Genomic DNA, 17824 nt, shown 5'->3' on the forward strand with positions numbered 1-17824 from the left:
CGAGTTGATAAGTCATGATATAACCATTCCTGTATCAGAAGCTTGTTCAATATCCACCATAGTTCTTGATATATCTCTGGGCATTATCCTTGTTGAACTGTCCACCTATTCTTTCATCTCTTTTGGCCGGCAGTTCCAGCATCATTATGCCATTTGTCACCTTATCCCCTAATGGGAATATAAAGCCACAAGATGCAAAATACCCATTTTCTCATCCAACCAGCCTCCCTGAACTGGAACTTTTGGGCCCTGCTTTGTGATTTTATTTCATCATCAAAAGGTTTTCTGTGGCCTGTAGAATTGGAAAGCTGAGTTGTGGACCCCAACCCAGAAGTTCATGTTCGCTTTTATTTCGCACATTTCCTTACCTTTCCCTTTCTTCTCACTGCAAAAATGTGTACCATTGGCATAGTCATCCTTCCCTTTAACAACACTTGAGAATCTCAGAAAATGGGGAAACCCACTCTTTAAATGAATGATTTAGAAACATTTTAACCAACATGAATAAAGGGATCTGCCTGCTTGCTTGCTTGCTGCCTGCCTGCCTATCCATCCATCCATCCATCCAATCATCTATCTATCATCTATCTATCCCTGTGCATATCTGTCGGGGAAAAACAAACAAACTCTTCACTTGTTTATGACTTTGTATGAAAATTATGAGAACAATCCATGTAAAGTCCATTAGCACACAACAAAATCTCCAAAACATTTTGTCTTTTATCTTTCTCATATATACATACATTCATTTCACACTATTGCTTTTTGGCAAAAAAAAAAAAAAAAGTTATTTTTTCCATTTGCGTTTCTAGAAATTCCAGCTTCATAACTCTTCAATATTGGAAATAAGCCCTGGGAATGGTGTGTAAATCTATAATTTCACATTAGAACTAGGAACTGTGCAGTTCACATTTAGGTGGGCAGCTGTTTACAAATAACTCCAATAACATAGCCACTGCTTTTTGTGAAAATAAAAGAAAAATAGAAACAAAAAGAGGGAATGGAGAGGAAGCAGAGAAAGAAAACAGAAAAGGCTATAATAATAAAAATTAAAAGCCTCCTGGCACCAGTATTAATTGTTAGACTTCAGAAACCTAACCCAAAATAAACAGCGTCTGCTGCTCTATAGGAGGCCAAGGCTCCATGAGGAAGGATAATGTTCTTACCATAGAGTGCCCCAGAAGAAACACAGGAATGCCTGGATGATCCTTCTTCATGAGATCTATGTGCTGCAAGCTGTCTCTGACAAACACGTGAAAGTCTGACACAACCATACGGTCTCCTTCACTTTGCCCATGGCCAACTGTAAAAGGGAAAAGGAAAAGTGACCTGCTACACCAAAAGTAGTTCATATTTTGACTCTTCTCAGACTTACACATGAAACCCAACCTAGACACAAAAACTATATTCTGTTACAGTTTCTCCCACATGGCACCGTCAAGATGTGTGCAGGGCCTATTGGAATTGAAGTCCAACACATTTGGCAGTCACCAAATTAAGAAAAATTATACTCCATTGACAACATGCTGTTGTTTTTAACCACTTAGTCATGTCCGACTCCTGGTGACTTTACAGAGATGTGCTCTCTTTGCCAAGAGTCTCCAACCTTGGCCACTTTAAGACTTGTGGACTTCAACTCCTAGAGTTCCTCAGCAAGCAAAGCTAGGAGTTGAAATCCACAGGTCTTAAAGTGGCCAAGGTTGGAGACCTCTGCTCTATGCTACCCAGTCAAGCACAGCTTCTTTCAGTTGTTTTTTATTCAAATTTGCATCAGATTTGATGTTGTCAAGCCACTGATGAGGTTACTTATTTTGAAACATCTGTAAGAAAACAAACAAGCTCAGAGATCACCTCAGCGTGTTTCTTGCTTGACTCTTCTTTGTCCACTAACCATTCCTAACATCATTGCCTTCACCAATGAATTCACACGCATAACAGGTGCAAAGTAAATTGGACGTAGCCTTATGATTTTAGCTTCCAGTGATGTGTCTGGTTTTATATTCAATACAAATAACATCATTTGTATACAAAGGCCTCTTAAGCCACAAGAGCAATGAGAACAGGGGGAGCCCCAAACTGTACATCACCTTTGTCTGGGGAATGCTAACCTGTTAAGAATCAAAGGTAACACCAAGTCATGGACATAAAACTTCTATGTTCCACAACTGAGATTGCCTGAGGCTATAAATGATCACAATCCCTAGATAGGGATCCTTAAGAGGCTTCCAATGTGACCTGGCTTCCTCTTATGAGGAAATACGGGTAAAATTCTAAACCTTTTCAGAAATAGGATGATGCACTACTAAACAGACTTCAGTCTGATCCAACAAGATGTGGGTCTTATATATTCACAGCCTCAATAAGAAATGATTGCAGGCTATGGGACTAAGGCTTACACAGTTAAAAGCAGAAAATAATTATTACCTTCCTCCTTAACTATTTCCAGGGAAGGAAATAGTTTATGTCGTATGCTATTGAAATTCATAATTATCCCTCATAAAATAGAACTGATGATCAGCTGATCTGACAAGATAGCCCACCGCCATATGATTGAACCAAAATTATAGCTCTGTAATCATTGCAGCTTTGATTCTTAAAAGAAAAAAATGCTGAATAGCCAAGCTTAAGATTAGAGGGTAAAGAAATGCAGAGATTTCTGACGTTACTCAGCTGCACATTTTCTTGCCTTTTAATCCAGATTTCTGCCCTGTAAATACTTTTTCAATACTGGTATTCGGATATGCTCCATCCAACATGACTTGCAATTAGATGAATGTTGAGAGAAGCATGTTAGAACTATGGCTGAGTTAGTGGTTTACTGAGTTAAGAATGATATGAGAACTAGGCTTTTAGTTGAATGCAACATTCCCATCCTGATGCCCTACAGTATTTAATGCAGTATTTGATGACTGGAAAATGATAAAAGCCATTGAGCCTCAAGTTGAGAAAGACAGATATACACAAAAAGTTGGGAAAAATGAGAATGAGAATGTCCCAAAGGTGCTTTTTCAAGAGGCAACTGGACTTTCTGGTTTTTCTTTGAAGGTGTTTTGCTTCTTATCCAAGAAGATTCTTCACCTCTGACTGGATGGTGGGGGATAGAAGGATTTATACTCCTTGCATGTTTTTAGTGAGTTGTTAAGGCCACCTGGAAGTTTATCTGTGTCATCAGGTTCACCTGAGTGGTGCAAATGGGTGTAGAGTCTTCTTGGAACTGTTGAAAGGACTGTGTTGTAGACTGGAGATAGATGATGTTGTATCTCTCTCCCTCTGTTGAGAGAGGGCTGTTCAATTTTGACATAGATGATCTACAAAACACTCATGTCCCTCCCCCTGCAGTCATCTGACTACTTATTTGGATAACCATTCTGCATTTATAGCTGTTTGCAGTGCCTTATCATCATGTGTCCAACTTAGGACATTTTTGCCAAAAACTAGCATTTACTTCTGGATATGGGCAAAACCTGCCCCATAGCAAACAATGGGCGTACATAATTATTGCAGTATTTAATGACCACTGCAAAAAGCTATAAAATGGATCCAGTCACATGGTGACCCACTTTACGATTGTCACAATATACAACAACAATTGAGGATTCCCTGTAAATACTTCTGGAGATATGGCATATATATCTTCTAGAATTACAACAAGGTTTTTTTTAATGGATCCCTTTGCAGTATAGTATAGTATAGTATGGTGTGTATGGTATGGTATGGTATGGTATGGTATGGTATGGTATGGTATGGTATGGTATGGTATGGTATGGTATGGTATGGTATGGTATGGTATGGGTATAGGTATTGGTATTAGTATAGCATAGCACAGTACAATGTTTATAATGTAATATTATAACTGGCACCGGTGTGATACGCCATGTGGTGTCCGGCTGCAGAAGAAGTCAGGCAGCAGCACAACAGGTGTCGGGGCGCGGGAGGCCTGGCTGCAGGTGTCCTAAGGTAAGCGGGTGTGGGGTGATGGGAAAGCTACATCCCGCACCCCCACTTGATTTTACGCATGTGCCTCGCCCCACTTTGTACAACCAGATGGTGGGCGAGGCTAAACTAGGGCTTATTTTGGGGATAGGGCTTATAATCAGCCCAGGCATGAAAATCAGGCTAGGGCTTGTTTTCAGGGTAGGCTGCATTTTTGGAGAAACACAGTAGATTCTAAAACAGTTCAACAATTCTTTGTCCTTATACTTCTTCGTGGGAAATAGATATTTATAGAGAAATCTCAATACATCACAAACAACTACAGATCCCAAGAATTTTAAAAAAAGTATGTGGATAGGAAACAAATACAAAGAACTTGTCTAAGTATGTAACATAAAAAGAGATCTAAATTCTAAAGTTGTTGATGCCTTTTTCTCAAATTTAAATAGCTGTCAGAAGTTTAGGTGGATCAGAGGTAATCAAGAATTCAGCAAATCAGAGCAATTTAATTTGGATTTATTCTTTCCAAATTTGTTTATGTGGAATTAAGAAAAACTGAGTTTAGTAAGTACAAGCTTAAGTCCAAACATGCAGAGATTGGGCTAGTAGTGATAATATAAACCAGCCTTCTCTAACATGATGCCTAGCAGATGTGTCCAGAAAACAGCTCCCAGCTGTTCTGGAATTTGTAGCCCCAAATACATCAAGAGGGCATGAGCTTGAGAAAGACTAGCATAAATAAATGAAAAATGTTTAGAATTTCTACTTAACGCTCCTTTATTATTGAGTGCTGTGAAAGAAGTTTTTCCCATATGCTTTAAAATAAATACTTTTAGCTGCTATTATGTTTGTTTTTGTATCTCTAACAATCATCTATGGATGAGTTGCTGCTTCATATTGTTTTCCATATGGCCCTAATTAGGCTATAATGTGGTTGATAGGATAGGTTTCTGTGTGTGAATCTGTTCATAATGTGTGAATTAAGCTATGTTCAACAAAAACTAAAAATCCTTTTTTATGATTGTTATTTCTTCATACTTTTAGTTGCCAAGTCTCAAATAAACCAAATACCATATATTCATGCATAAACTAAGCTAAGTAGATTTGAATATTTCCAATCAACTAATGTAAAATTAACAGCAGCTTTCCAGACAAGAAATGGCAAACAGAAGAAAGAATAGTTAAAAAGTAGAGGAATGAGTACAGCAGAATGAAGGGCCAGCAAGTTAACTGGCTCTTTGTAATTTCTCTCCTGATAAGGAGATGACTTGGATTGCCCAAAACTGTTCCATATGGTTGCTACTCACAATAAGACTGCAAGACAACAGCTTCTGGTGAGTTTAGAGATCTGGGAAATGAGGGAATATCTTCTCTCTTTTTTTGCTCAAACCATAGTCAGTGCCTTAAGAAAGGATACTGGGTTTTCATATTTCCTTGTCTAATTGCCTTTAGAAATTGCTTGTTAACTGCTTTTCAACTATTAGGAACTTTTGAAACAACAGGTGAGTAACAGGAACAATGTTCATTCTGACACGATCATGAAAAGGAAGAAGTCAAGTTCAATTCATTCTCACCTCCGTCATGTAATGGTAGTGACAAGCTGTAAATAAGGCAAACTCTCCTCTAAGGTTCAACTTAATATGGCAACTATCGGTAATAATGGATTTTTCTCTTAATACAGAATATGAGAAAAAATAAAGAAATAAAAATTGTTCAGCTTTTAAGTAATCTCATCTGGTCAATTTTCTTGAAGGAGAATGTGAATACTCTTTAGTGGAGGTTCTAGTGCAATTTTTGTGTGTTTATGAAATAGCTGAAAACTTTAACTGTGACCTTTTCATTTATTTTGAATGAAGCCACAAGACTGGGTAAATCAATTTAATATAGATATAATGACAAACAATTTTTGTAGAACAATATATACTATAGAGTTATAATGCAAAAAATGGTGATGATTTAAACAATTCAATTTAGGCACAGATCAACAAGTGAGGGGATTCACTAAGAGCTGAGCTTGCTAGCTGAAGTTATGTTAACTATACAATTAGGAAGGCCTGAAAATTCAATCAAAAAAAGGATAGAACTTTTGAATCACAGATAGTCAATTAATCAACATCATCAAAGTGCATTTCTCAGTAGATAAAATTCACAGATAAGGTAACTCGTGGCATCAATAGAACCCAATAAGAATATGTCGTGTCTGTCGTGGAAAAAGACTCGGAGCCAGTGACTTAGTTTCAGCTCTTTATTTGTTCCGAGATCGGCTCGGCTCGAAAAGGGAAAAGCGGCGGCTTTTATTCTTTGGCTGCAGCGGCCGCGGCCAATGACACCGCTTTGAATCTCCCGCGGTTAGTTTCCACCAATCGCGGGAGATTCACGGCGGGCCAATCAGTGCGGCTCGCTCGGCCAATCAGCTCGCCGTGCGTCTTGACCAATCACCGCGTGGCGTTTACGAGTATGTAAATGACTGTACAGAACAGAATATATGCTTTCCTTAGTCACTATTAGAATTACATATAACCCGCAACTCCCTTTCATGAAGTCTTTGCAAATATTTCGGATCATAATTGCAAAATTTTGAGATTAAAGCTACAGTGAAAACATTCTAAGCTAAACATCATTTAGTGTAATTCCTCCTTCCTCACTCTTGAGGTTACTCTCCCTAAACTTATTTATTTATTTTTTATTTTGTCAAGCAACTGTAAGATAACAGGTATAAGTATAAACATAGTTATGGATACATGAAATGGGTACATATACGAAAAATAAAAAAGAAACAATAGGACAGGGACGGTAGGCATGTTGGTGTGCTTATGCATGCCCCCTACAGCCTTTTAGGAAAGGGGTGAGGTCAATAGTAGACAGTCTAAGGTTAAAGTTTTTGGGGTTTGGGGAAGAAACCACAGAGTCAGGTAGAGTATTCCAGACATTGACCACTCTGTTGCTGAAGTCGTATTTCCTGCAATCAAGTTTGGTGCGGTTACCATAGTGTATGAACTTGAGGGCTTTCAGAGGCTCATCTTTTATAACAACCATTCTTGGTACTTCACAGGGGGAAAGTTTTATTTTAAGTGGTAGAGAGTACAAATATCACTACTGATTTAAAATAATGGAATTATCATACAAGGAATTACAGAAACTGAGGGGAGGCTGCAAAAGTTTAATAATAAACCATTCTACCAAATAATGTCAATTCTAAAAAAGTTGATGCAAAGAAATTGGACAAATTCACAGAGAATGGGAAGAAGACCTCATACAGATTATACATCCATATAATGTCCAGGTTCAGAGGTAGTATACCTTTGTGTGCAGATGCAGTCTTGTGGGTGTCTGAAAGCATAGTGAACATGCAATTTTGATACCATTAAGTAGGATTCTTCTCATGCAAATATTCACTTCTGCATAATTTTAATCATTATTCAGACCACAGAAACAGAGAACATGTTTTCATTATTTTCCATCGCAAATAAATTGTTGCTGAAGTGGTAATAGCAGTTCACTGCACTTTCCTGATAACAATATAGGAATTAACAAAAAAATTGATTCTGCCAAGTCAGAATTGTTTGGAGAGGACATCTAGACTACAACTAAGGGAAAACTACAAATCAGAAAGCTGCTTAGAGCTGAACCACGAATTGGGCAGTAAATAAATTTGATAAATAAAAATACAATCTAATCCATTAGGCAGAAAACAAGTTCTTCTACCATATATATATATATATATATATATATATATATATATATATATATATATACAAACAAACAAACTTTATTCAGTTTTTCACATTAAAAACAAAAATCTCTTTTTAGTCGACAACATATTTCCGGGTCATCATCTTTACATACAAATATGACAGCAATTATACACTGATATATGCATATTTAATTCTATTATTACCTTTTCCATTCCAAATTTTCAGTAAGGAGAGAAACAAACACATTAATTCTGGCCTCTTTCATTAATCTCAATCGATTTTGTTTCATTTCGATTATTTCAAATATAATCCTTTGGTATTTGTTTTTAAACATAAAGATAAACAATACGTGTTTGCCTAATAATAATAATAATAAAGTTTAATTCTAAATTCTTTCATTAATCTCAATCTAAACATCTTTTTATTTCATTTCAATTATTTCAAATATAATCCTTAATATTTATTTTAAAAATAAAAATAAACAATATATATTTGCCTAATAGTAGTAATCATGAAGTTACCAATGTCTCTCCTTGCTTTTAATAATCTATATTAAACTTATTAATTTAGCTGGTTCTTTAGTCTGTCATATTCCCTTTCCATTACACTTTTTTTTATGAATTCTAAATTAATACAAATTTTAAAACACCCACACAAAAAGAAAAAAGAACAAATATAAGTTTCCCCTCTTTTACTATTTTGAGTGTGACACCTTAATGATTAGAATATACCTTTATTCCATCATCTTAATTCCCAATAAACCATTAATCATTACATCTTTTCAATTGGATTCCACAGCATATCCGCCCCCCTTTAATAAGAGTTATCAGTATCTATATTACCCTATTTAAGCGCACCAACGTGCCTACCGTCCCTGTCCTATTGTTTCTCTTATTCTTTTATTTTTCTTATATGTACCCATTTCATGTATTCACAACTATGTATACGCTTATACTTATTATCTTGTAAACAATTGGCAAATCAAATAAATAAATAAATAAATAAATTTTCTAAATATTTTTAATTGCAGAAATATTCTTATTACCCCTTGTCACCCTGTGGAATCCCCTTTTTAATTCATCAACCATTATCTCTGAAAAAACAATTTCTTTTCAACATTTTACTAGTTCTGTGTTTCTTTCTTTCACATGCCTGTTTCTTACTTCTACCCTATATTTTTGTCCATATACTGTAGATGTTTATGTCAAATTTAAATAGAGGAGTAAAATGCATATGGAAAGTGCAACCTCTCTTTCTTTTTTTTTTTTTTAAAACAAGTTTTATTAATTTTTAAAACACACAAATTATCATTATTCATTACATGTTTAAACCTTTTTCCCTTGTAAATTTAACAAGTCAGATAAATTATGATTCTATTTTAAACCATTTCCATATAATATACCAAAACCTCTTATTCAATTTCTCTTTACTTCTCTTTACTCTTATTCAATATCATTATTATTATTCATCTGTTTCTTTCTGACTTAGTTACCATTATTCTCATTCTATATTTCTACAAGTTTTTACCAATTCTCCCCCCAAAAAAGACATATACACACAACACACAAAACATAAAAAAAATATCTTTTTGGAAAGTAACTTGGACCCAGGTGTCTCTCTCTTCATGGACTTCAATTATATTCATGCTCATCTTACATATTATTACTTATTTTATTTACCATTCTAAGCCTTCTATATTAACTTCTCCACATATTTCACACTTCTTAATTCTACCTTAATTAATCATCTTAGTTTAAATCATTATATTTGTATCTTTTGTCCATTTTTTATCATCCCTTTGTCTCATCCCTTATGAAAAAAAAAGAAAATCAGTTTCTCCTGAAATCATTAATCAGAGTATGATGCCTTTCTATCTCCCCCCTAAGTTAATCAAATTAATCTTTAAAATAATATCTAATACCCAATCCGATTTTGCTTGGTACATTCTATCTAACTAGTACATCCAACACAATTAAGTGCATAATTGAGAGAATAAATCCAAATATTAAAAAGAAATACTATAATAAAAATTTATAATAACATCAATACCATAATTTTATTAAACTCTTTAATTAAAACAATATTCTAAACCTCTCCTATTATTAAGTTTTAAAACCAATCATTTTTAAACATTTTAACATTTTAATCTCTTATCAACTCTTAAACCATTGCAATACTACCATCTCATCTTATGTACCTTGCAAAATCTTTTTTTTTTTAAAAGAAATTATACTTTATCCATTATCCATAAAAATTCCTTTTTTTCCATTTAATTTCAAAACGTTGTAGCTTTTCTCCACCTTTTCCCTTTCTTTCTTTTCCCAACAAACCTTTCTACCCCCCTTCTTCTAGCCTCTGCCTTACCGGCTTCCCTTCTCTGTCGTATTTCTTTTCCCCTTTGTTTACAATCATCATATTGGTTTTGCACTTTATTTTTCCCTTTCTTAAATGTTTTTTAGATCTTAAGTCCTTAAATCCTTTAGTTTTCTTCTTTTCTCTTCTTTTCTTTTCTTTCTCTCTTCCTTTTTCTGGATCAAATTCTGAGATTCATTAAAGATGGCTCCTTCCTTTCTTTCTTGTTCCTCTGCTGTCTTCATCTGTTGTAATTTTTGTTGATAATTAGTAAGCGCCATTTCTAAGAAAAGGAAAGCTTCTTCCACACCATTTCTTAGTTCCTCAACAGAAAGAGCCATTATAAATCTTTTCTTTTCTTTTCTCCTTCTTTCTTCTTACAACAACCAGAATATTCAAAAGAAAATAAAAAAGATAAAACAGTCCCAAAGTTATCAATCAGTCCAAACCAAGGCAGAGTTCTCACTTTCTCCTTCTGGGGTGATATCAATCAAAGAGAAAGAAAGTCCAAATCTGTTTAAAGTCTTGTTACAATATATTCTAGTCTTCAAATCCTTAAGGCATCTGCTCCAACAAATCTTAGCATACAAATATTTTCTTTTTAATCCTCTCTCTTCCCACTCATCGCTTAAAACCAATTTCCACCTAAAAAATAGGTTTCTTAATATCCAGTTATTTATTCCGTAGGAAAAGAGGGAAAGCTATCCTTTCAGCACCTTCAAGCAGCCGCTTTTTCCTCTTCTGGCAGGTATTATTCAGAAAGTCATACTTTTCAGGAATTTTATTAAATATGTCTTAGAGTCCTAGGAGCCAAGAAAAACTTTCTCCTCTCAATCACTTTCTCCACTTCCTCCTGCGCATTCTTACCCGGCTGCCAGCTTCTTTGTTAAACACCCACACAAAAAAAAAAAGAACAAATATAAGTTCCCCCTCTTTTACTATTTTGAGTGTGACACTTTAATGATTAGAATATACCTTTATTCCATCATCTTAATTCCCAATAAACCATTAATCATTACATCTTTTCAATTGGATTCCACAGCATATCCCCCCTTTAATAAGAGTTATCAGTATCTATATTACCCTATTTTCTAAATATTTTTAATTGCAGAAATATTCTTATTACCCCTTGTCACCCTGTGGAATCCCCTTTTTAATTATCAGCCATTATCTCTGAAAAAACAATTTCTTTTCAACATTTTACTAGTTCTGTGTTTCTTTCTTTCACATGCCTGTTTCTTACTTCTACCCTATATTTTTGTCCATATACTGTAGATGTTTATGTCAAATTTAAATAGAGGAGTAAAATGCATATGGAAAGTGCACTACCTCTCTTTCTGATGGCCTGGGAACCATTTGAAATATTTGGATAATGAACAGTTTGGATAAACAAGAGAGTTTAGTGATTCCTTAGGATCATGTTAAAATTGACTATTAGGAAAACATACACAATGATAGTGGATTACGTTGGGTAACTAAAGTTCACAAAAAGGGGAGAAAAGGAAACCTACTCATCGTTTTTAAATATTTTGGCTCAGAAAATGCTCTAACCAATTGCAAAATGCTAAGCAAAGAGATACAAAATCTAAGATTTTTTATGGAAGAAGCGTAGCTTGTATATGAGATTGTACAAATAAAACAAATGGTATGTAACTGCTTAATAGCAACATGACTAGTTCAATTATCAGATCCAAGGTGGCTTAAGTGTCAAAGATGGGGCATATTCCCATGACCTGAGGAAAGTCAAGGTTTCAGTTCCTTTGAACATCTAAAGCCAGTATCACTCTTATAGAGCACAGGACGCCCACCAAATAGAATGGGCACTAGTGAATTTACCTGAGAACGCCCTTTCCATATATGTTGCTAGAGAGCCCAGGATGGGTTAGACTCCTCCTGATGACATCATCAAGCTGAGTCTGTCTTGTATAAAAGGGACTGCCTGTGGGAATTTCCCCAAACTTTGGCGAAGGTACTTGACAAACTGTAGTAAGTGTCTCTGAAAGCCAAACAGAATCTTTAACATTAACATTAACATATCTTGCCATGGTCCGGACGAAATAAGGGACGGGCTGGGGTCTCTAGCAGCATATATAGAAAGGGCGTTCTCAGGTAAATTTACCAATGCCCATTTTCCTAAATGCTGCTGTGAGAGCCCAGGATGGGACATACCAAAGCCTGCATGTCCACGGGAGGGTCCTCGTCCGACAAATCTCTTCAAAGTTGGAACCACTCGCTGAATCACCCGTCTGCAAAAAGCCACACTCATCGAGGCATAGGAGTCCAGACAGTAATGTCTGATGAATGGAGACAGGGAGGTCCACGTAGCTGCCCTGCAAATCTCGTCTAGGGGTGCCTGGGTGGCTCAGGCAGCTGAAGTCGAGGCACTCCTAGCAGAGTGTGCCGTTAGGCCCTGGGGTACTGGAAGGGCTCTGACTTTGTAGGCCTGTGTGATGCATGCCTCGATCCACCTACTCAAGGTGGGAAGAGAGGCTTTGGTCCCCAATGGGAAGGGGAAAAGGACACAAACATGGCCTCAATTTTGCTAAACGTCGAGGTACATCTGATGTAAATTCTAAGCGCCCTTCTAACATCTAGGGTGTGCCACTTGCGCTCTAGGTCATGGTGTGGAAGGGGACAGAAATCAGGTAACACTGTATCCTGGGATCTGTGGAACATGGTAATCTTAGGTACAAAGGTAGGGTCTAGATGTCTTTGACAGACAAGGCTGCTAGGATCGAAATCCTTCTGGAAGAGGTGATCGCTACCAAAAATGCCACCTTACAAGACAAAAACAGCAAGGGAATTGACCTCAGTGGTTCAAATGGGGCCTCAGTCAGTGACTGCAGTACTTTAGAGAGGTCCCCATGTCAGATATCGATGAACCACTGGAGGCCTCAGGTTTGTAGCCCCCTTCAGAAACCTGCGGACCGTGGGATGTCTAGACAAAGATTCCACTCCCCCCAAGGATAGAACAGAGGACAAGGCTGCAACCTGCCTCCGCAGAGTATTAAGTGAAAGCCCCTTGTCCAGGCCCTCTTGGAGGAAGTCCAGCACCTGGGCAATTGATGGCCTGGAAGGGGCAATGTCATACTCACAACACCATTCGCTGAAGCTTTCCAGGTTGCATCGTAGATGCAGTTGGTGGAGGGTCTCCTGGAGGCCTGGATAGTTCTTATTACTCTGGAGGAATAATTGTCCCGGATCAGAGATCCCTGCTCAATCTCCAGTTGGCCAACTGAAGCCACTGGGGCTCTGGATGCAATATTGGTCCCTGGCTGAGCGACACTCTGTCTTCCGGTATCCTCCAAGGACTGGAGATGTAAAGGTTTACTAAGTCTGCAAACCATGGCCTCCTGGGCCAGTGAGGGGCTACAAGTATAAGTTCTGCTCTTTCCGCCAACAGTTTCTGGATGACCCTTGGAATCAGGAGCAGAGGAGGAAAGGCATGCAGGAGCTCCTGTGGCCAAGGGCTGCCTAAAGCGTTCATTCCCTCCGCCCCTGGAACCGCAAACCTGGAGTAGAACCTCGGGAGTTGCGTGTTGTCCTGGGAAGCGAAGAGATCCACTGCTGGCCATCCGAAGCGCTCTGACAGCTCCTGAAATAAATCAGGGTGCAAACGCCACTCTGCATGGTCAGTGGTGGCTCTGCTAAGCCAGTCAGCCTCAACATTGGTCACACCTGCGATGTGCTCAGCTCTGAGCGATACCTGATGTCTCTCTGCCCATAAGCAGATTATTCTGCCTCTAGCATCAGGGGTCCTGAATGTGTCCCACCTTGGTGGTTAATATGCGCCTTGGTTGACACATTGTCAGTCAAGATCAGGATGTCCTTATCTGAGACAGCACCCTCTAATTGTGTCAGGGGCAAATGGATCGCTCAAAGCTCTAGACAATTAATATTATGGCCCAAATCTGCCTGGGACCATTGTCCCTGGACCACCCTGGATTGAAGGTGGGCTCCCTAGCCATACAGACTGGCATCTGTGGTCAGCACTAACCTGTCTGGTTCCTTGAACAAGAGTCCCATGGGAAGCGCCTCAGATGACCACCATCGAAAAGATTTAAGGACCAACGTAGTTAATCTGACTTGTAAGAGGGAACAACTCCTACCTGTCTTCTGAAAAGGTAGAAGAAACATTGGAGTGACCTGGCATGTAATCTAGCCCAGAGCACTATATTAATGCATGATATCATTTTCCAGGAGCTTGGAAAGCGTAGCCAGGGGCACTCTAGGTTTAGATTTTACATGCCCAATTAACTCCCTGAAGGTCTCCTGACGTTCCTGGGACAAGGACACCTTGCAGGAAATGGTATCTATTACAGGTCCCAGATGGAGTAAGGTATTGGTGGGAGTAAAGTGGCTTTTTGGCCTCATTGATAGAGAAGCCATGCTCTTGGAGCACCTGAATGGTGATTTCCAAATCCTCTGCTGCCCTAAATGGGGAAGATGACTGGACCATATATCATCCAGGTAATACTGGACTCTTACTGGGATTGCCCTAAGAAGGGCTGCCAAGGCTGCCAACAGCTTCATAAATGATCTGGAGGCTGATCAAAGTCCAAAGAGCAAGGTCCTGTATTGGCAGTGTCTCCCATTATAACAGAACCCGAGGAACTGTCAATGGGCCGTAAGCTCAATGGAAGGGAGGAGATCGCCTTCTCGAACACTCTCTAGAATAGAATGCACCATCTGCATTTTAAAGCGCCTGTATGGGATAAACTCATTCAGAAATTTTAGGTTGAGAATAGCTCGCCACCCCACCCCCCCGAGGCCTTGGGGACAACAAAAAGCTGAGAATAAGACCCACGTCCCCGTTGGAGTTCAGGGGCTGGCTGAATGGCCCTTATGTCAACTAGGTGTTGAAAGGCCAATTCCATAAGGGCCCTTTTTGAATTGTCCCGCGAGACAGGGCAGAGCACAACATTTTCTGGGGATGACGATAGAAATTCTAGCTGTAACCCCGATCTTACTGTATTGAGTATCCAGGCGTCTGTCGTTGACTTCTTCCATCTGGAGGCGAAGAAGGCCAAATGGCCTCCGATGGTGGGGAGAACGAGGGGTTATTTAGAGCAATGGAATGAGCAACCCCCTTCCCCATGAAAGGGCCGTTTACTCGCAGTTTGTTGTTGTATGTCAGGGCATTGCTCTTGGCACTGGGAATACGCTCTCTGCGGCCTGGAGAAGCGAGAGGTAATTTCTGGCTTAAATGGAGGTGGCTGGTATGGGGCAGGGCAGAAGTCTGCTCTCTGGTCTGTCGAGGAAGGAACTTTTCTTTTGTCCCTCATTTTGACGACTAATGGATCGAGAGCATCGCCGAACAGCTTCTCACTGGTGCCGGGGGCCGAAGCCAGCTTCCACTTGTGCTGAGGCTCCGCTTGCCAATTTCGTAACCACAGCAGTCTCCTCTCTGCCACAGACGACGTCATGGCCCTAGAGGAGAATTTGGTGGAATTTGGGGTGGCGTCCGCTATGAATTCTGCTGCTGCTATGATCTTATTGAGATCTTGATGCGATCTAAAGTCTGATGGAGGTAAGCAGTCTTGTAGCTGGTGCAGCCAGCGGATAGAGGACCTTGTGAAAAATGATGCAGCAGTCAAGGCCCGGACAGCCCAAGCAGAGGCCTTTTAATGTCTGCTCGGCACATTTGTCCTCTGCCTAAACCCTAAAGTACATCCTCGGGCTCAGTTGGAGTGCCAGAAGAGAAGGAAGCCACTACTGCAGCATCTACAGAGGAACTGCAAGAGCAGTAGCGAGGGAATGTCCCACTTTGAAGAACCACCTGTCATATGAAGATGGGTTTGGAGAAGAGGGTATCCCCGGGCCCCAACTGTACCACCTGAAGTTTGGGGGCAGCCTCCTCTGGGGACAACTGGGCAGTTGTGGAGAAGAGGCTTGAATAAAGCCGGTTTAAAGACTGTGACTGATGGGGGTTGATCGGGTGGCAGATCTTTCTCTTCCTCAGAGAGGTTGGGGTCCCAGGTTTCTCCCTTCTACCATTCAGAAGCAGGAGAGTGGCTACGTTCAGATGGTTCTGCATCGTCTCCCTGCTCTAGCTCCCCCCATTCTGATTGAACAGAAGGGGCCCTGGGCTACTGTGGGTGAAGCAGTCCCCTCTGAGGGATCTGGGCTTGTGGGTAGGCCAGAAAATGGGTCTGGGCCTTAATCCCAACCGAGGCTAAGATTCTTGTAAAAATTCTATTAGATTCTGTTCTCAGCCTGCTATGTTTAACCCACATTTAAGATTAATGTCCCAGTACACACACTGACGACAGCTACCATACTATAGTTATGTTGTTGGAAGCAAGCACAAGATAGCTTTTACTTGAAGCTTGATGGATTGAGTTTATCTTCTATTTTTAATAAAAAATATGGATCAGTTATTTTTTAAACTGCAAATGTCTTTATATTAGAATACACAATATTTTTGTTTCTGGTATGATTGATATCTAGTTCTTGTCACTGTTCACATTATTGTATTTCTTTCCTCAACCTAGAGTATAATTCTCAGAAAAGAATCTCTTCCCTCCCAGTACATATTTTTGAAGAGCAAAGATATTTTTAGACTAGCTTGCAACAACAGATTATTGTTTTGTTATCTTAGGGGAAAAAGGGAGAGAGAGAGAAAAAAAAGAAAAGAAAACAATTTTCTATTTCTGCCTTATTTCTGTGAAGCAGAAAGCCTTGGGTAATGGGAAGTCGGTTGCATGATTCTCTGCCACTGCTGAACAAAATGATCTCTGATGGTGGGGCGGAGGATGCATCAATTTCCACCAGTCAACATGACTGGGAAGAAAAGTTTTTCTTTTATGTTTCTACTCTTTTGGAGATCCAAATTCAGATTTGAGGTGTCAGTCGTATTATTCTGAGTAATATTTTTCTTAACCTATCTATTTGTACCAATAGACTCTCCAATCAAATATCCAAACAACACTAGGTCTTCCTCCAGGTGAATTTCACTCTTCATGCCAGTAATTTTCTTGGCAAAATAAAACATTAGATCTGAACTAAAAAACACAAAACCAAACCAGATTCTTTTAGTAAGCCGTATGAATGACAATGAAGGTAAGAGTTGTGTATCTGACACTCTTTGAACTTGATAGTTTTCTTGCATGTTTTTTTTAATTACCAGGCTAAGTAATATCAATGTGAGGGAAAGTGGGGTGCTGGCTCTTTATATATAGCAGCTTGATAGTTTTGGTGGTTTGTGGCATCTTTGATAGTTCCATCATTCAAGTGTTGTTTCTTTCCTGATTGGTTACCTGGGAGTGGGCTGCCAGAGTGAATGAATTCTATGCTGTTGGTCCCATTCTTAGGCTTTGTCTATGGAGATTCTCAGTCATCCAGGTCATGGTTGTCCCAAAGGTGCTTTTCAAAAGACAATTGGACTTTCTTTGTTTTTTCCTTGAAGATGTTTCACTTCTCATCCAAAAAACTTCTTCAGTTCTGACTGGTGTGGAATGGAAGGATTTATGTTCTTTGCAGTCATCTAGTCATTAGCACTCTGAAGATCTGTCATAGCTCTCCGAGAGTCCTTGGGGCCACTTGGGAGTTTATCTTTACCTCCGGGTTACCTGAACCAGAGTGTAAATGAGTATGGAACCTTTTTGGAACTTCTGAAAATTGTTGTAGACTGGAGATAGGTAGTGAACTCCCTGCCTCCACCCAATTAAGAGAAGGCTGTTCAATGTTAACATAGAAACTACCAGACTCTCTCAAACTTAACTAGATTTAGACTCTAATGTCCCAAACACTAAATTCTCCCAAACTTAGGCACTAGATTCAAATTGATTTTACTGGTTGTGTTATGATGGATTGTGTAATCAAGCATTTTTTGATGAAATTGC

General features: G+C 38.9%; 1 protein-coding gene across 5 annotated transcripts in view; it reads right to left on the reverse strand.

Moving 5' to 3' along the window:
• MGLL (monoglyceride lipase) overlaps positions 1 to 17824 on the reverse strand; it is a 190039-nt gene that overhangs the window by 20866 nt on the left and 151349 nt on the right. For all 5 annotated transcript variants that reach the window (XM_087954696.1, XM_087954697.1, XM_087954698.1 and 2 more), the window contains exon 4: positions 1167 to 1303. In XM_087954696.1, the coding sequence (XP_087810822.1) occupies positions 1167 to 1303 (137 nt within the window). The remainder of the gene's footprint in view (positions 1 to 1166; positions 1304 to 17824) is intronic.

The sequence above is a fragment of the Notechis scutatus genome, chromosome 2 (assembly GCF_049901735.1).
Source record: "Notechis scutatus isolate UNSWTSFEM ecotype Mainland chromosome 2, rNotScu1.2, whole genome shotgun sequence".
NCBI lineage: Eukaryota > Metazoa > Chordata > Lepidosauria > Squamata > Elapidae > Notechis > Notechis scutatus.